The following is a 20,781-nucleotide window of genomic DNA, read 5'->3' on the forward strand; positions in this document are numbered from 1 at the left end:
CGTTAACTATACTTCAATGTAAAAAGTCAAAAAAATAATAATAACCGTAATAACAACCCATACGGCATTACTATGGGCCACTTTTTAAAGTGGTTATCATATATGAATCCATTTAATCCTCATTTAAAAATACCTATGATGTAGAGACTACTGTCATCCCATTTTATAGATGAAAAAATTGAGGTACAAAGAGGTTAACTTGTTGAGAGAAACAACAGCCAATAAGTGGTAGAGAAAGAACCCATGCTGTTCGAGCACAGAGTCTATGTAGTATATGCTGCCTCTCATGATATTACTGTCCCAATGTAATCCTTTTAACAACCTGGTAAGTACTATTATTATTTTCATTTTCCAGATGTGGACACAAAAGCAAAACATGTAAGTGACTTCTCTGAGTTCACACAACTAGGAGATAGTGGGGCAGGATGCTGGTCCCTCCCATGATGCCCATAATGGCGGTCAGCCCAGCCCTCAGCCCTAGGAAACTGGTATTTCCAGGGCTGAGTCCCTAATATCTTTCCTGTCCCTATTCTTGCTCAGGTGTTCCTGAAGAGTGACCGTGTGGCCCGTATGGTGCAGAGTGGGGGCTGCTCTGCCAATGACTCCAGGGAGGTCTTCAAGAAGCACATCGAGAAGAGGGTGCGCAGCCTGCCTGAGATTGATGGGCTCAGCAAGGAGACTGTGCTGAGCTCCTGGATGGCCAAGTTTGATGCCATCTACCGTGGGGAAGAGGACCCCAGGAAGCAGCAGGCCCGGATGACAGCCAGTGCAGCCTCCGAGCTGATTCTGAGCAAGGAGCAGCTCTATGAGATGTTCCAGAACATTCTGGGGATCAAGAAGTTCGAACATCAGCTCTTATACAATGCATGCCAGGTAAGGTTTCTCTCACCTGGGCCCCGAGCTGTGACTAAGTAGGGTGACATTATTACTTCTGTGTGCCCGAGGCACTGTTGTCTTCATGGGCCACTTCTTGATTAAAAAAAATAATTAAAATTATATTTTACAATTGCATTGGTAAAAATTTAATATAATCCAGGCCAGAATATGTTCGTGTTTATCTTCTGGTTTTAAAAGAAATGAAAACATTTTTGTACACCCTTAGAAGTCTTGTGGGCCCTAGGCACTGTGTATATCCTGTCTAATAGGTAAGTTGGTTTTATGAGTATGGCCTGACTCCCATGTGTTGAGAAAGCTAAAATATCAAAACAATTTTTTAGAAAGATGGTTTTGCCTTTAAAATACATGATGTTTACAAGTTGAGCGGCTTGTACTTCCTCAGCTAGGGCGACAAATGGACTTAGTACCTCATCATCAAGAGTAATTATTTAAAATAGAAAGCTTCCAGAAGGTCTGAGTATATCATACCAGTATATTACTCACATCATGAATTTCCAAGTGGATTTGAGGGGGCTAGCTGAGACTCAGCTTGGGCCCACTCAAGTGGGCCTATATTTTCTCTGGATCAGGGGTTGTAGGAGTGAGGTGCTCTAGATCTTCATTTCCTACCTAACCTTTCCACCAACCTACTTTGCGGTCTTTGCAAATTTTCCTGAGTGTCACTTGGGAGCATTTTTAAAATTCACATTCCCAGGCCCCAAACCTAGAGATTCTGATTCTGCATTTTCAGGACAGGGCTCAGGAATCTGCATTTTAGGCAAGAGCTCCCTTCCTGGTAGTTTTACTGCCCTTCGTTTAAGAACCATTAACGAAACTCAGCTGTGCTCTGATTTCCCTGGGCTAACTCGGCCCCTAAGGTAGGTTAAATTAAGACACTACAGTATATTGGCCGAGTTGTGCCTTGTTCGGAATCAGACAGACCGAGGTAAATCTTATATGACCCTCACTAGCTTTGTGGCCTTGGGGAGTTAGTTAACCGCCTCACACATGAGCTTGGGATGAAATTGTTACAAGGATTCAATGTGTATGAAGCCCAGAGCAACATGGGGCACTTTATAAATGGTAGCAGTTATAATAGTCTACCAGAAGAGGCAAAAAGTCCACAGACAGTGCCATAAATGGTTAACGTAAGAACTACAAGATTTTGAGGCTTACTTCTTTCTGCCTTCATGGCCACCCTCTAGTTGAAGGCAGCAACACCTCTTACCTGAATGACCACAGTGTCTACCCAACTGGTGACCCTGCCTCCTCTCTTGCCCCATAATAACATGCCCACCACACACCAACTAGTGCAAGCTTTTTAAAATATAAATTGGATCAGGCCATCCTCCTGTTTAAGACATTCCAGTAGCACCCCAACATCTTTAGAGTGACATCCCAACTCTTCACTAAGGTTTGAGGCAGTGCATGAACTACTCCTGCTCATAACTGTTTTCCCCGCATGCTCACTCACTGGACTTCTTTCTGTTTCCCCAAAACACCAAATTGGTTCTGGACCTTTGCATTTGCTCCTCCCTCAGTTTAGAATGCTTTTTGCCAAGACCTTTGCATTAATGCCACAGCTTAAATGTCAACTTTTCTAAGACGTCTTCCAAGACCACCCCATCGGAAGTTCTTTCTTGCCTTACATCTCACAGAGTCACTATCCCATCCCTTGTTCTATTTTTATCATAGTTTTTACCACTGTTTTCCATTCCTTCTTCATCTATTTTTACCTGTTTATTCCCTGTCTTGTGCTCCACTCCTATCCTTCACCAGAATGTTAGCCTTGTGAAGGTGGTGACTCACCTTTTGCCTTATTTGCTGATATTTCCATAAAACAATGGCATGAAAAATTCTTGGCACATACCGGGTGCTCAGGAATTGCCTATTGAATTAATAAATGGTTGATGACAGTTTATTTTAATTGGTAGATGGGGTCTTGCTATCAACCATGATAGCTCACCTAGAACTTTCTGGATGTTTTAGTAAGTAGGAATCTGTTTATCATTTCATAATATAATATAGATATTGCATTCAAAAATATTTCTCACATCCTATTTTCTTCTCAGCCAATTTCAATTCAGAGCACTGATTGCCAACCACAAGGTAGATGTTTTCTTTGATGGGTCAAGAAATATTTTGAAATGACCAGATAAATCTCAATATGAAATTAAATTTAATTTTTCTTTTTATTTAAAATACTACTGCATCCCACATGGTGCTTTTAGAATGGGTGAGCAGGTGGTATTCCCAACCTCAAGAATATGGGTTGTCAAATCACCTGCTTGGGTTATAAGTAACTTTCAAAATCACAGAGCTAGTTAAGTGTTCCTAAACCTGTTAGTCACAGAATGATCCCAGAGATTAATTTTTCTTCTTCTTAAAAACAGCAGCATTATTGGAATGAATGCATTGTTACGCCATTTCTCATCTCAGTGTTTTTGAACTTGTTAAATAGGGTTAAGTGGCAGGATTATGTTTTCCCCTGAAAAGAAATTATTTAGATTCATGATCTCAACATGTTTTCCACAAGTTAGAAAAAACATACAGTACTCTTATTGACCTAAATAAAGGGGTAAACTGAGGCAAGCTCAAACTTGTCAAAAAGATGAACTTATTCGGGAATAGGAGAGGAATTGCAATTCCAGACATGCAAACTATAGCAAGCTACAGGTGAGTCTGTTGAAGGTTTGGTGTAGGCTCTATTTACATTAGTCTCTCAGTCTTTAAGTTTTGTTTTCCTAAGGACACATGCATGAAATTTTCCGTTTTATGTGCTCTGGTTCCATTTTAGATTGAAATTCATCACATTTCCTCCTTTTGATCAAGATCTTTTTCAGAAAACACTTCGGATCAATTATGTCATTCAGATGTTGTCTGCTAATTTTTTTAAAAGTGTAATTGGATTGCAGGTAGATTGTATTCTATGTCCCATGGAGCTTAGAGGGTAGTCCTCAGGTGTCTTTTCCCATTAAGCTGAGGAGGACTATCCTCAGGTGTCTTGTCCCATGGAGGAGGGAAATGATAAAGAGTTTCACTTGCCTCATTTGAACAACAAGAGGATTGAAAAATGAGGAATCTCAGCCATGTCCCTCTGAAGTACACAGTTTAGTTTCCACTGTCAGTTGAATTCCAGGAAAAGCCTTTGAAAGGAGAAGAATTTTATTTTGTACATACGTTTGGGAATAAGGCATTTGTTTACTAATACCAAACAGTAGAAATTTAATTAAAAAGATTAAACTGAGGATCAAAAGCCCAATGATAGCTATTGATTAAAATGCACTTTTCAACCAGCTTCCTCGCTTGCCTATATTTAGTAGATCAAAAATGCCCCAAGTTCTAGGAGCTTGGCCAGCTTCTGCTAGCAAATTGATATTGTCCTTCATTATTTTTAGTTCTTGTGTTATTTTCCCTGACTTACTGACATAAAAACGAAGTTCTTCAAGTAGGGCACAGGTTCCTCTGCTGAGCAGTGAGAAGGTTAAGGGCTCTGCAGTTTTTGTAGGACTACTTCAGCAAGGCTGTCTATTTGAGTTTGTTGATACTCAAAAGCTCAGATAGAAGCATTGAAAGTGGTAGACATAACTATAGAAAGATTGTGAATTGCTTTTTCAAGGTCTGCTACTCCAACCCAAGCTAAAAAGGCTCTGGTGAAAGCCTGCCCCAAACCCTTTCTATCTAATGTAGGGTTATATGTAGGCATCCATCCAAAATCATAACCTTCCCAGTTCTGGCACACCCTTTTAAGTTGATAAAGGACCCCAGATTAGGTATATAAGCAGTGGAGGGAAGAGTTTTTCTAATTTCACTGTCAGATGTGAGGCCAGTGATCCCAAAACATCCCTTCCAATTAAGGGGAAGTGTAGAGTTCGTGTTTCTTCCACATAAAAAGAAATACCCAATGTCTTCTAAGGCACAGTTGGGTCTCTTTGCCCAGATATTTTTCCCTGGAATAAAAGAGGGGATCTCATGATCAGAAATATAATCATTATAATCATAATCTGATTTACTAGCATTGTGGGAATGATTATGTGAGTACCTTAAATTTCTGTAGATCTGAAGTTACAAGAGAGCTGATCTAGTGTAAATAAGATTTTGGTGGAGATATAGAGGATTTCTACTGCAAAAGTAATTTGAATTAAGTTTCCACCATTCCCCAGATTTTTTGTTAATTCCCAATGAAGTACCATTGAGTTGGGAGGACATTAGCTTCCAATTTTCCAGTATTATTAGTTTTCATTGCCCCACCATAAAGATACATTAATGGAGGCAATGATACAGTCTTCTGGATTCCAGCAGGGAGTGAATTCATGTTCACCTGGATTATATAAAATGGTATAGTTACAAATATTTAGTGGGAGCCATCCTATAGTTTTGCCATTCCCATCATTATGTTTTTGAAATATAACAAAGATTTTGGGTAAGAGTCCAGACCTGAGTGAGGGTTATCCCATTATGAATAGGGAGTATCCAAAGGAAAGCCATAATATTTGGTGCCAGTCTTCTGAAAGGGAGGACATGTGTGATTTCCAAGCTTTCAAAGGAAAATCCTATATCCTTACCAGATGGGTTTTGCCATCCTTCTAAAGAAGGTGGCCAGGCCAACAAGTCACATTCATCATGAATAGTTGCTCATGCACAAATCCAACAATCAATAAATTTAGCAGAGGGGTGCCTGGGTGGCTCAGTCATTAAGCGTCTGCCTTCAGCTCAGGTCATGGTCCCAGGGTCCTGGGATCAAGCCCCACATCAGGCTCCCTGCTCGGCGGGAAGCCTCTTTTCTCTCTCCCACTCCTCCTCCTTGTGTTCCCTCTCTCTGTCTCTGTCAAATAAACAAAATCTTAAAAATAAATAAATTTAGCAGAATCAGAGAGTTTTTTATTAAGGGAGGGATAAAAGGATGTGTTAAAGCTAAAGTAAAGAATGGTAGGAAAACTAGGGAAAGAATAATTGAAAGCATGAATGACATGATTTAACTAAATATAGAGTGAGACAAGAAAGGAAAAAAAGGAAATTTATACAGGCCTGGTCCAGATATCTTGTCTATTTTAGACTTCAGGTACTTCAGTCCCTAGAAACTTTCAGTTTCAGGTCACCATTTGGTATATAGGTCCATTCAGGTTTTGGGGATTTTGTTTAGATGTGGCACCTGTATCCAGGAGTCTATTCCTTGAATTTGGCTGCACAGGAGTTAGTTAAGGATACCAGGGAGGAGCCTTTCCAGCAAGGTTGAAGAAAGTCTTTTTGGAGATGTATTTTCCAATAGATGAACTCTTCAGGCTGTAGGGTGTGACGTTGGATGTCTTCATCTCCCGGGAGTGCACTAGGGAAAGATTGTTCTATCAGAGTGTGATTATTTTTTATGGACTTGATCAGGCCCTTGCAAGCTTGAAGTGTATCCCCCTTTATTAGTTGTGGGGCAAAAAAAGTGAGGTCTAGGTGTATCAACCATCCTGTAATTATTTCAAAAGGTAAAAATTTTATGTATCCCAATGGTAGTAGATCTAAGATTTAGAAGAACCAATGGTAATTCTTTTGGCCAGAGTACTTGGAGGATTTCAACTAATTTAGCTAAGTCTTAATAAATCCATTTGTATACTTGACCAGTCCTAAAGACTGAGGATGCTAAGAACAGTGAAAGTGCTACAGAATTGGCCAAACAGAATAGCTTGTCGAGGTATTTGACCAGTAAAGTGGGTTCTCTGATCACTATGAACTTCAAGGGGTGTTCTGCAAGTAGGAATAGTCTTTTCTAATAGGACTTCAGCTACAGAAGAGGTAGTCACCTATCTACATGGGAAAGCTTCAGTGCAATGTAAAAACATGCAAATCATTACCAGAGCATACTTATATCCATGAGATGGGAGCAATTGTATGAAATCTATTTGCCAAACCTCGAATGGTTCATTGGGTAAATTAAAATCTTGGGGGCAGTATGAATAGGCTTCCCTGGATTACATTTAGGATAAGAGCAATCAAGAAAGGTACTTTCTGTGTGTGGCCTTGCCAGTGTTTCCCCACCAGTATTGATTTATGAATGTTACTTCATCAGTTGACCAATGATTTAATTCATGTATGGTGGTTAATAATGGAAATTTTAGATTTTCTGGTAGGAACAGTTTGTTATTTGGTCTGAATCAGAGTTTCTTTTCTTCGTGATACCAACAGCCTTTAGATCTCCATCTTTGTTTTTCCTATTCAGAGCTTCTTTGTTCATGGGGGTATTGATTGATTCTGGGGAGAGGTTTCAAGGGATCAGTTTGGATCTTAACTTTGGGCACTATGAATTCTGCATATGTCCCTGGGGGATTTGCCCATAGAGCAGGGGATACTAAACCTAATAATGGGGATAAGTCTGAAATTTGATCTTCCCTGATTTGCAAAGTACTTGTGAAAGAAAAAGAGTTTGGATTTTCTTGGAGATTAAATTCAAGAGGTTTAAGTTCAGGAGATTCTAACTCAAGAGTTATATTCTCCCTTTCAAGAGAAGGAAATGGCAATACAATAATTTTCTAGGAAACCTTGTCCTAATAAGTGGTTGGGAGCTGATTCACTGAGGAGAAATGGAAGTTTATCTTGCAAATGTCCCAAGCAAAAGTGTATACATTTAGAAACAGGAACACACTGGTTTATTTGAGGCCCCCATTAATTGAATAAATATATTACTCCAAGGGGGGGGACTGTTTAATTGTAATGGGGTTGAGCACTGATGGAGTAGCTCTTGTGTCAGTTAATATTATAAGAGGTTCATCCCCAATCTGGAGAGTAGTTTCCTCTAGTCTCTTTAATGGTAGAATGAGAAACAGTCCCTGTGTTTTCTTGGAGCCCCATATTGGGATGAGTCTGACCCTTGGTTCTTGGAAAGTTGTCATCATCTGAATCTTTTTAATTTGTAGCAGTCCTTTCTCTGATGGCTGGGTTTTCTATGATAATGACAGAGTCCAGCAGGGAGAGTCTGCTTGGGAGATTTCAGCTGTTAAAGTTGGAGATTTAAATTTTAGTTACCCTTCTTTTGGAATCACCTTCTAGGGTGTAGGCTAACTGATTAGTTAGATTGACAAGATAGATCTCTGTTTAAATCACTTATAAACATTCAATTAAGGCCCACCCTGGGGGATTGAATGTCTATAGGGAGTTCAGAATTTTCTTTAAAAACAGTTTGGAGTTTGCTGTAGTAATCATGAACAGATTCATCAGACTTTTGGGTGCATGTCTGAATTTGTTGCAGTTTACTGGTTTAGGGAAAGCCCTCAGAATGGCCAGATGCAGCCTTTTGGCTACTGCACAAGCTTGGTCATGTAAAAGAGCTGGTACTTGACTTAACGCTCAATTAGCAGCTTTCGTCCACTGCTTGGCTTGACCTTCTCCAACAAACATATAGACTAATTGATAAAGATTAGAGAAGCCAGGTTGATAATTTTGAGTGACAGTATTGAATTCTTCAACAAATCTATGAGGATCCTCAGTTACCTTGGGAAAATCTCTTACTATAGCTCTAAATTCAGCTTTAGTCCGTGGTACATAAGAAATTCATAATTTAGCAGGATTGTCAGAGAGTTTTAAGGTTCAGTTGGCAAGGTTTCAGCACTAGAGAAGAAGGGGAGTTGGGATAAAGGAAGGGATTATAATAGGGCAAAGGTGGATATAGCAGAGCTGGAGTAGTGGGATTAGGGGAGACCTCACTGGTGCTGCAAGGGAAAGACTTCAGATGCTTCTTTATCTCCTCTCATTGCTTATTTGTTTCAGTTTACTTAAAAGTAGTATTTTGGAAAGAGGCAGTTTCAGAATCCTGAATACTTTTAGAAGCCTCTGGGTACCAATTAAAATAGCTATCCCATTCAGATTGTTTGTTCTATTGCCATGGACTTCTAATTCAGTCCAGAGAAAAACAAGCCTGGGGAGACTGAAAGTTCCCCATAATGGCCATTGAAGTTCTAAATTATCATTAGTAAGGTGGTCCATTTAGTCAAAAATATACATGAGAAGAGACCATAGTTTTATAACATAAAACCACCTGGGAGCCCAGAGGGAGGGCCACCCTTAGAACATTCACGTGACTGGGATTCCACATTTTAGAAGTTTTCCTGAGAGTAAAAGAAAAGTTACTAAACAGCCTGATGGATGTGCTTTCAGGGTTGGAAGTTGTCTTTTATTTTACAGTGTGCCTTTCATGAGATACTTTTTTTCCCCCTGGTGGACACCCTTTGCTCAAGTTTTCTAACTGGTAAACAGGTGTCCCTTGTTGCATAGAAATTATCTTGCAGTTGACAGACAGTTCAGTCTGGCCCTCTGTGACCAACTTATCCTGTCCTATTGGGTGAGTCTCTTGCTTTGGGGACTGGTCTCTCATAAGGAAGTGGTGAGTATTCTTGCAGCATTTATTTGTTCTACCCATGCCCACAATTATTACTTACTTTTTCTCTCAAAACTTTTAAGAGAATTATACCCAAATTCTAGTGTGCTTCCAATAAGAAAGCAAACAGTAGAGTAGTCATCAAAAAGGACAACATAAAGAGGCCTTTCAACAGAGCTTGAATCAAAAAGCTCAACCAAAGGGAGGGAGCTCAGAATCCAAAAGGAGACTCGCCAAATGAAAGTAGAGAGTGACTCATGGAAGCAGTGGACTCAAGGGGCTCAGTGTGGAGCCTTGCTTCATTCTGAGGGTTGTCATTCTTCAGGGGTCATCTCCTTCCCATGCCACTTCTGACATCAAGGAATGTCGACCTAAATAAAGAGGTAAACTGAGGCAAGCTCAAAATTGTCAAAAGTTTATTTGGAAACAGCAGAGGAATTGCAGTTCAGGATGTGCAAACTATAGCAGGCTATAGGCAAGTCCATTGAGGGTTTGAGGTAAACTGTATTTATGGGGAGGGAATGTAAAGAGGAGAGTGTCTAGTTAGAGCCTGTTAAAATTAAAAACAAAAGGAGATCAACTTTGAAAATTTCTCAAGCAGACAAAACCAGTCCAGTCATACAGAGCTCAATTCAGCTTATTTTGTGAGACCAACCTGCCCTGGGTCATGTCTTTTTCATGCCTCTGGAAACTGTAAGCAAAACTTCCCAAGGTTGATATGAAGCAACCCCTGACCAACTCCCTATCATTGAAGAAAATTCCAAGATTATCAGTTTTCTGTAAATCAGGAATTTACAAGAAATCATTCTCCCAGTCCTTGAGTTTTGTTTTCCTAAGGGTAGGTGTGTGAGACTTAACCATTTTATATCCTCCAGTTCCATTTTAGATTAAAATTCTTTTACGTTATAAAAGAATAATGTCCTCTCACCCAAGAATAATAATAATTGTCCCCATAGCTAAAAGAAAATTATAGGAAATGTAAAGAAAGTACTTCTTGGGACAGGATTACTTAAGACATGTAATATTATGTTCCACACTCCTTTACAGACACTAAGCTTGCCTATTGCTTCACGGTTCACATCAGTAGAAATTAGGACAAAGAGCATATGCAGGTAATTCACAAAAGAAGAAATACAAATTAATTCTAAACACATGATGATTTTTAAGTTCCATGTGTTCAGTAATCTGAGTTATATAAGTGTATTAGTAAGCAATGAAAACATTGTTTTAAGTTAACATTGGTAATTGATAATACATTGCCAGATGTTACAGAAATGGATATTCTCATAACTTACTGTTAGAATAATTTGTTACTGTAAACTTTCTGTTGAGTAATCTGTTAATTTATAGGATAACAACTTTATAATAGGCAAACCTTTTAACCTAGCAGCTTTACCTCTAGCAATTTGTTGTGAGTAAATACTAGGAGATGTGTACAAGAGTATGAAGCCCAAAGATGTTCACTGCAGCATTCCATATGACAGTGGAAAAATAGAAACAACTGTAATTCCCAATAGTAAGAGATTAATTCATTAGATTTTGGTTTGACCGTTTGAGAGAATACTCTTCAGCTGATAAAACAGTTGCTGAAGAAGAAATCTTACCACATGGGAAAATGTACACGAGATATTGCTAAGTGGAAAATCAAGCAATGAAGCAGTATGAAGGCATACTCTCATTTTTATGGAAAAAGTACTTGATGGGCAAAAAGCAAAATCTTAACCATGTTTATCTTTAGAGCTAGCATTGGTTGATTTTAAGGTTTTCATTTGTGCTCCTCTGTGTTTCTAAATTTTCTGCCCTAAGCATATAGGTATTTTGTCAATAGAAACAATGAACAAAAATCTCAACAAAGAAGCTATTAAAACCGTAGGATAGGGAGAAAATTATCTTCTGCATTGTTTTCTAGACTTCAGCCGTTAATATACTGCCTTCATGATTTTTGCCATTTCCAAGGACTACCTGTATGATTACTTAATATTTCTAATTAAACCAATTCTTAACTCACTTTTTAACCTATCCTTATCTTTAGAAGTAATATATTCAAAATCACAGCTTTTATGTTCTAGTTTTTTTTTTTTTTTTTAACAATATGTGTTGAAGCGAAACATAACCCTTAAAATAGAAGCTCCTCATCAGTTGGCCCTCTTATGTCATCTCACACCACTGGTGATGTGGGAGGCATGGCTGGGGCCACCAGTGCCCTGATATGCTGAGGCTGGAGGCATGGAGCTCTCTGACGCCATCCCTGCAAATAGCCTCAGACTGACCAGAACAGCTTTCACATGAAGTGTCCACTTCCCACGCCCTGCAATCAGGTTTCAGAAATTATAGATTCACTCACTCACTTTCTCACAGATTACACTCAGCTCTGCCAAACTGTCAACTCACAGGAGCAAAGATATAGAAGTGAAAATGCTATGGCTTTGTTTCGTACCATGCTCTGCTTCAGTTGTTTCTTGTTTTGTTTTGTATTTTCTGGACCTTCTTATCCTTATGAGACAAAGCAATTCCTAGATGCTTCCAAAATCAGAAATGCCCACAGTGTTTTCTTCTTATGCATATCACATCCTAGTGGAAGCTAGAATCTGATTTCTGGTACTGTTTTCTGAAGGTTCCCGTGATCTCTCTTTATGAGGTTCTGCCAGTAAGTGCAGTTTTCATCTCAAATGAGAAATTACGTTTATCAAAGAGTGGTTATATCAGTTACGTATCAGTTGTCTGTTGTAACATGAACCATGTCTATCAAAACACTAAACACACACACACACAAAGAGGCTTAACAAATGTTTCCATATTTGTGCATGAATTTTTTAAGTCTATTTTGTTTCAGAATACATGACTCTATCTCATGGAAGAGTTTGCTCATAGTCAACATAATAATCAATGTAAAATAATTAAAAATATGTATTGTTTTTATTATCCTAGACTCTTAAGAGGAAGCAGTCAATTATGTCACCATTTGAGCATTTGAGTTGAATTCTAAACCCAACTTTAAAAAAGTAGAGTAACATCTTTGAGAATGGGCTGCATCTTATGAGAAATGAGACTTAGACCTGCTTTCTATCTTCATAAAATGCCAAGATGGTGGTGGTGGTGGTGGTGGTGGTGGTGGTAGTGGTGGTAATGTGGTATTTAAAAATGTAAAGCACCAGTTCTCCCCCTTTCTCTTCAGTGGCCTCCAAATCTGGAGTTGATTTGCTGCCCAGTTGTACCAGATGTCTGCAACTTCCTACCCACCCCTCTGCTTAACTGTATGAGTTATCCTTAATTGCTTCATTCTAAAACATGTGAGTGTTTTCCCTGAAAAAACACCTCTGAGGTGTGTTTTAAAAGGAGGGAGGTTAAAAAAAAAAAAAAAAACTTTGAAAGACTAAAGGATCAGGGGGAAAAAAAGCCATGAATTCTATGTGCTGTATTCCCCTAGTGCTGGCGTTCTGCCGTTCTCATTGATTGGTAAACTTGGTCTTTGCTGGCTGTTCTTGCTGACCTTCTGGGGGACGGGCCTGTTTCTGTGGTTCTCAAATGTCTTTGCTGGAGGCGGAATTGCCCCGCCCTTGCCGGGGCTGGGCTAAGTAATCTGCTCGGGTTTGCTCTCAGGAGCTTTTGTTCCCTGCAAGCTTTCCATACAGCTTTGGAGGACGAGAGTGAAAATGGCGGCTTCCCAATCTCCGCCCCAGAGGAGCTGAGAACTTGGGGCCCCATTCCTCAGAGAGCCCCCAGAGAAAAGCAGTCACCAGGCTAATCCATCCCCCCACCCCTCTAGAACCCTCAGTTTGTTTCTCAGAGTCCATAGTCTCTCATGGTTCGTCTCCCCCTCCAATTTCCCTCCCTTCATTTTTCCCTTCCTATTATCTTCTTCTTTTTTTTTTAACATATAATGTATTATTTGTTTCAGAGGTACAGGTCTGTGATTCAACAGTCTTACACAATTCACAGCACTCACCATAGCGCATACCCTAGCCAATGTCTATTCACCCAGCCACCCTATCCCTCCCACCCCCCACCTCTCCAGCAACCCTCAGTTTGTTTCCTGAGATTAAGAATTCCTCATATCAGTGAGGTCATATGATACATGTCTTTCTCTGATTGACTTATTTCGCTCAGCATAATACCCTCCAGTTCCATCCACGTCATTGCAAATGGCAAGATTTCATTCCTTTTGATGGCTGCATAATATTCCAGTGTGTGTGTGTGTGTGTGTGTGTGTGTGTGTGTGTGTGTGTGTATACCACATCTTTTTTATCCATTCATCTGTCAATGGACATCTTGGCTCTTTCCATAGTTTGGCTATTGTGGACAGTGCTGCTATAAACATCGGGGTGCACGTACCCCTTTGGATCCCTCCATTTGTATCTTTGGGGTAAATACCCAGTAGTGCAATTGCTGGGTCATATGGTAGCTCTATTTTCAACTTTTTGAGGAACCTCCATACTGTTTTCCAGAGTGGCTGCACCAGCTTGCATTCCCACCAACAGTGTAGGAGGGTTCCCCTTTCTCCACACCCTCGCCAACATCTGTCATTTCCTGACTTGTTAATTTTAGCCATTCTGACTGGGGTGAGGTGGTATCTCATTGAGGTTTTGATTTGGATTTCCCTGATGGCAAGCGATGTTGAGCACTTTTTCATGTGTCTGTTGGCCATCTGGATGTCTTCTTTGGAAAAATGTCTGTTCATGTTTTCTGCCCATTTCTTGATTGGATCATTTGTTCTTTGGGTGTTGAGTTTAAGAAGTTCTTTATAGATTTTGGATACTAGCCCTTTATCGGATATGTCATTTGCAAATATCTTCTCCCATTCTGTCAGTTGTCTTTTGGTTTTGTTGACTGTTTCTTTTGCTGTGCAAAAGCTTTTTATCTTGATGAGGTCCCAATAGTTCATTTTTGCCCTTGCTTCCCTTGCCTTTGGAGATGTTTCTAGGAAGAAGTTGCTGTGGCTGAGGTTGAAGAGGTTGCTGCCTGTGTTCTCCTTTAGGATTTTGATGGACTCCTGTCTCAGATTTAGGTCTTTCAACCATTTGGAGTCTATTTTTGTGTGTGGTGTAAGGAAATGGTCCAGTTTCATTCTTCTGCATGTGGCTGTCCAATTTTCCCAACACCATTTGTTGAAGAGACTGTCTTTTTTCCATTGGACATTCTTTCCTGCTTTGTCAAAGATTAGTTGACCATAGAGTTGAGGGTCCATTTCTGGGCTCTCTATTCTGTTCCAATGATCTATGTGTCTGTTTTTGTGCCAGTACCATACTGTCTTGATGATGACAGCTTTGTAATAGAGCTTGAAGTCCAGAATTGTGATGCCACCAGCTTTGCCTTTCTTTTTCAACATTCCTCTGGCTATTCGGGGTCTTTTCTGGTTCCATACAAATTTTAGGGTGTTATATGCAAACAATGAATCATGGAACACTACATCAAAAACTAATGATGTAATGTATGGTGATTAAAATAACATAATAAAAAAAAAAGAAAGAAAGAAAATAAATAAAAGGAGGGAGGTCTGTATGTTCATATATTTTTAAATACAAATAAACTCTTCCTGAGGAACCCAGCTAATTTTTAAGCGGGTATGGGGAATATGAGTTAAGGAAGCCAGTAGTTTCTTCACGTTTCAATTTTGCTTTTGCAGGAAGGTATTTCTGGTTGTGCTGTTACTGAGGACACCCATAGCTCCTGGAAGTATCAGCAGTATGACTTTAGCATCCCCTTAGCCATTACATGTGCCTCATGGCCAGCAGGGATAGCATGTACGCTCCAACTAACAGAAGATGACAGTGCTCTCTTCATTTATCTTCTCTAAATTTTTGGAGATTTTTTCACATAATCTGGAAGAGTTGATTGGAAACACATGGAATATAATTTCCCAATCTATAAATACCTTTGCATTTTCAATATTGAATTCCCCATCATTGCTAAACTACTGATTTTCTTAACATTTCATTTCCTTTCCTCCAAACCGTCATCAATATGGCCTTTAATGATGTGGTTATCTTATTACAGAGTCATTTCTCTTAGACTGATTAGCACTTGACAGCTTTTCAGATAGTTTATTAGACACTGCAGAGAAACCTCAAATTATCAAGCTTTCAGCTGTGACCCAGATTACTGGGTTTTATCCATACCTCATTATGGAGTCTTTAATCTCTATATAAGTACATAGCTTTTTCCTAATCCAGAAGTTTCAAGTAGATTTGTTAGCTGAGTATTTGCTTCTTGGGCCAGGCTCTGTTTCTCAATCTGTTTCTTGGTTTTCTAACACCAGTATGGTTCTTTGTACATAATGGTCTTTCAGTAAATATCTATTAAAGAAATGCTTTGAAATCTGAGGGGGCGGGGGTGGCAATGGCAGTCTAGTACTTAAAACTGTTACTTAGCAACATACTTTCATCATCTATCCATTCATTCATTCTTCATTCATTCAACAGATGTTTGAAGCACCTACTGTGCACTAGACATGGCATGTCAGATGCTGGGGATAAATCCTAAACTTTCCTATTTGTCATAGAATGGCTCCAGGCTCCTGACTATATCTTCCTCCTCACTCACTAAACACACCTCCCAATGACTTTATAGGTGTTATCCTACTTAGAGTATTGTATCTGCTTCTAGTGCATTGCTATGTAACAAATTACCACAAATAATGTGGCTAAAGAGAATACCCATTTATTATCTCACAGTTTCTGTAGGTCAAAAGTCCAGGCACGACTTAGCTGGGTTGTTTGCTAGGGACTCAGAAGCTTGAATTATGGTTCTGACTGGTCTTGTTCTCATCTGTAGGCTCAACAGGTAAGGATCTGTTTCCAAGATCCCTCATGTTGTTGGCACAACTCATATCCTTGCAATTGTAGGATTCCTCAAAGTCAGCAACACAGAGACAGGAAGTCTCTGGTGCTTCAAGTCTCAGATTTCTAGACTGTCTTTTAAAGATTTTATTTATTTATTTGAGACAGAGAGAGAGAGAGTGCAAGAGGGGTGGGGAGGGGCAGAAGGAGAGGGAGAAGCTGACTCCCTGCTGAGCAGGGAGCCCAATGTAGGGCTTGGTCCCAGGGTCCAGGATCATGACCTGAGCTGAAGGCAGACACTTACCCGAAGGGCCACCCAGGCACCCCTAGACCCTCTTTTAAAAGGATTATCTGGGGGGAATGCTTGACTGGCTCAGTCAGTGGAGCATGACTCTTGATCTCAGGGTCATGAGTTTGAGCCCCATGTTGGGTTACTTTAAATAAACTTAGAGATTACTTTAAATAAACAAATTAATGAAATAAAATCTCCTATAAAAAAAATAAAAAGATCATCTGAGTAATTCAGGTCCACCCAGGATAATCACTCTTTTCTTTTAAGGTCAGTTGATTAACAACTCTAATTACATCTCCAAAATCTCTTCACTCTTGTTATATGCTGTTGATTAGAAGACAGTCACAGGTTCTACCCACACTCAAGGGGAAGAGACTATAACAGGATGTGACTCACTGGGTGGTCATCCTAGGGTTTCTGCCACAAGTGTACTTCCCCCATCCCAGGGTTCTTCATATGAGGGACTCCTTCAAGTATCAATTTAAAAGTAAGCTTTTCTTTAAGAGGCTTTCCCTCATCATTCTGCCTAAAATAGACTTTTCCTTGCTTTGTTTTTTTTTTGGTTTTTTTTTTTTTTTGTAACAGTGCCTTGTTTATTACCATCATAGAACTTCATACAATCTGAAATTACCTTGCATACTTATTCATTCTTTTATTGACTATCAGACTATCTCTTCAAGAGCAAGGACTGTGTCCATCTTATTCCCCACTAGAGGGTCAACACTTGTCACAATGCTTGACACAAAATAGATGTTCAACTAAATATTAACTAAATAACTTATTGCAGATGCCAAGGCACTTATGGCCTTCTGGTGCTTAAATGCCCATATTCTATAAAGGTATGTCCTTGGTCTTTTTTTCTGGTTAGTCCAACTGCAGCAATGGAACAGGCATTGCAATCTGAGATCTGAATCCACTAATACTAGTCCACTAATACTCGTATTTTATAGTGGGGATTTCACCTGAGCTTCACAGTACATCTCCAGCCACGAACTTGCTCTCTGTTCATACTCAACCTGTCTCTCCCATCACAGGGTTGAAGGAAGAGGTGCATAAATTAAATCTTGTCTTTCCAGAGTCACATGCTGCTTCCAACCATCATTAGCTATTTGATGGGCTGCTGGTTTTCAGTGGATTTGCTTGGCAATCATACTTTAATTTCGCATTCTTGGGATATGGAAAAAGGTCAAGATGTGTATACCACATGAACATGCTCTACTCTGTTAGTAGGGGCAAAATGAGAGGGCATTAAAGATAGAAGGAGCACAAAGACAGATGCCAATATTTAATTTCCCAGAGCAATGATTTGTCATGATGGGGTCATCAGAAAATTCTTACTCCTCTGTCAGTTCTTCCTAGAACTCATGGCAGATATTTCTATCTGCCTGCACCTACTGTTATTGAGAGACTAACTGCTATGGAAAGTTGAAATTGAGAGTGACTATCTTACATCTGAATAACAGGGAAGTAGGTATGAAGGCAGCCTTCAAAACTCCTCTAGACATTTCAGCAATCTTTTCCTTTAGTTGCCAAAATGGAATCATAAATATGCTCTTTTATTCAAACTCTTCTCATAAGCTTTGAACCACAAAGCTGTAATCAGAGGTGTTAAAGAGGTGTACTCTCAGAAAAAGACATACAGAAATAGTATTTTCAGGGCACCCGGGTAGCTCAGTCAGTTGAGCGTCTGACTCTTGGTTTTGGCTCAGGTCATGATCTCAGGGTCATGGGATGGAGCCTTGCATTGGGCTCCACGCTCCATGGGGGTCTGCTTGAGATTCTCTTCCTCTTCCTCTCCCTCTCCCCCTCTCCTGCTCTCTCTCTCTCTCAAATAAATAAAAAAATCTTAAGAAAAGATGAAAGAGTATTTTCTACTTTTGCCACTTTTCACTGAATGGTGGAAGCTGTTATAAACCATCTAACACAGCTTTGCAAATAAAGATATTTTACAAGCCTTCTGCCATATTTCACCAACCCAGACTCCCCATGGTAATGATCTGAATTTACCTTCCTCCAATGTGTATCCTTTGCTTCTTTGGTGATTCAGACCTACAGTTAGCAGAAACATGGGTAATAGAGTATAGTGCATGGATTCAAGTTTGTTAACCCTTTTGGGTTTTAATCCTTTCTGAAAATATGCATAAAATACCTTAGTTCTCCTTCCTGCCCAGCTAGTGAATGATTCTGTGTCAGAAAATGATCTATCTTCTGACCTCCAGTTTGAGCAGTATTAATGCCTACCAAATATGAAACATTTACTATGTGCCAGGCACTAAGCCTAGCGCTTTACATATATTATCATATTTAATCCTCAGTATAAGCCTGTAAACTAGATATTTTTACCCACATTTTAATAAGGAGCCTAAAAAAGAGAGAAGTTAAAACAGCTTTCCAAGGTCAAACAGGCAGTCGGCAGCAAAATCTGGATTTGAACTCTCAAGGTTGTATGATCCCAAAATAAGCTTTTTAACTCAATTGCTGAAAATAGTTGTGATTTTCCATTGATATAGAAGGTTCCGGAGAATAAGTAGAAGTTTTTGATCCTGTCCATACTCTAGAAAGATAATTATGCATGTATTTTATTAAATCTTTTAGTAGTGACTTTTTGTATAGCCTGCTCTTTTTTCCCCCCTAAAAGTTGTTAGAGAAAAAAGAAAGGTCAGCTGAGGACTTGATTCTGTGTATTGCTAATTATGAGTTCAGTGGGTGTGTCTTTATTCAATGGAGATGGATTAGGTTTATGTTTGCTTCGCTCATTTAGGTTCAGTCATATCAATACAAGTGTTTCCTGATTTAATTTTTGAAAACCTGGTTAAAGCCCCACAGTGTTCAGAGGATGGTTAAGGACAGGAAATGCTTGTTTTTCTCATCCTGCCCTTTATTGTACAATCGAGCCAATTGGATGGCTTGGAAAAGTGACTGCCTTGTGTTTCACAGCATAAGTACCTTCTTGTCAGGGCCCAGGGACCCTAGAATTAAAACAAAGCTGTTCTTTGGAAAAAGAACACCCACAAAAGCATGCATGAACATTCAAATGACAAAGGTTTTAAACGAAGAATTAAACCAGGGTTTGGTAAATATTTTAGACTTTGTGGACCCTGCAGCCTGTGCCACAGTTATTTAATTCTGTCACTGTAGCAAAAGCAGCCACAGAAATATGCAAAAGAATGGGCATTGTTGTCTGTGTTCCAATAAAACTTTATTTACAAAAGCAGGCAGCAGGTGGATTTCACCCAAAGGCTGCAGTATGTCAACCCCTGAGGTTAAATAATATATCATATCATAACAGAAAGAATTCTTTACTTTCCCAAAAGTTGCCCAATGGATATAAGATGTTACCTTTTCAACCCAGAAAGTTTTAACATAAAACTTAGTCCATCCATTCTGTGAACGGTGGGGAGTGATGGTTGTTTACAATGTTGGGACTGAAGACAGTCATTATGTAACACAGAAGGCAAGTATGTGCTGTCAGAATCTTAATCTCCTAGACTCATTGCGGTCTTTTTGTTTTCTATTTTGATTGGTTGATTTTATAAATTAAAGTACATTTTAATAAATAAAAAAATTTAAAATTGAATTTACCTTACCACTCAAAATCTTGGACAAGTCACTTAACTTCCCTACAGTGTGCTTGTCTGTAAAATGGGAATAATAGCAGAATATGCTTTACTGTATTTATTATGAGGTTGTGATAAGGTAATAAATAAATCACTTAGCACCATGCTTGGTATATATGCATTTTTAAAAAATTTAAAATTATCCCAGCATTATCATTTATTATTATTGCCACTAGAATCAAGACTTGGTCCATGATTAAGGGTTTACCAAGGGTTGATCTTTATAGAATTTCATAGCTAAAGCCTTCAGCATAGTTATAACTTAACGCCGGTATTGTGCAGAAATTAAACATTGAGCGCTAGTGACTGAAAAATAGGACTCTAAAATTACAGAGATTTGGGTTTGCATTCTGTCTCTGCTACTTACTTTGTGTTCATGAGCCAGTCAGTTAACCTCTCTGAGCCTCACTTTTCATATATATATATATGAAAAATATATATATATGAAAAAAATATATATAATGAGAATAATAATACCCACCTAATATAGTTGGTGCTAGTTATTATTGGCTATCATTGATTAATCCAATTCCTGTGTCTTGGGAAAGTTCCATTCTGATGAATAATGATGTTTAAGATTGGGCTGGTTTTCTGGGATCAGTTCTTGAAATCAAACAATTAATCAAAGCATGCTAAGGAAAAACCTGAAGAAGTGTAACACAAAGTCCTTGCCTTCCAGAAGTATACAGTGTAATTTGGAGGAACAAAACTAATATGTAAGCAAAATCCATCCACAGGGCAAAGTCAATATGTGACACAGTAGTCTGTTGTAATATATGGGGGCAGCATGATATGATAGAGATACTGTGTTTATAGGCACATCTAGCTATCAGTCCAGGCTCAGTTTCTTATTATCTTTGTAAC

The 20,781-nt window shown here is 39.1% G+C and overlaps 1 protein-coding gene across 8 annotated transcripts in view; it reads left to right on the top strand.

The window, feature by feature from the left end:
• The window catches only part of CADPS (calcium dependent secretion activator), a 466,596-nt gene that overhangs the window by 124,261 nt on the left and 321,554 nt on the right, over window positions 1-20,781 (top strand). For all 8 annotated transcript variants that reach the window (XM_078076428.1, XM_078076421.1, XM_078076426.1 and 5 more), the window contains exon 3: window positions 541-873. In XM_078076428.1, the coding sequence (XP_077932554.1) occupies window positions 541-873 (333 nt within the window). The remainder of the gene's footprint in view (window positions 1-540; window positions 874-20,781) is intronic.

The sequence above is a fragment of the Halichoerus grypus genome, chromosome 1 (assembly GCF_964656455.1).
Source record: "Halichoerus grypus chromosome 1, mHalGry1.hap1.1, whole genome shotgun sequence".
In the NCBI taxonomy this organism is placed as follows: domain Eukaryota; kingdom Metazoa; phylum Chordata; class Mammalia; order Carnivora; family Phocidae; genus Halichoerus; species Halichoerus grypus.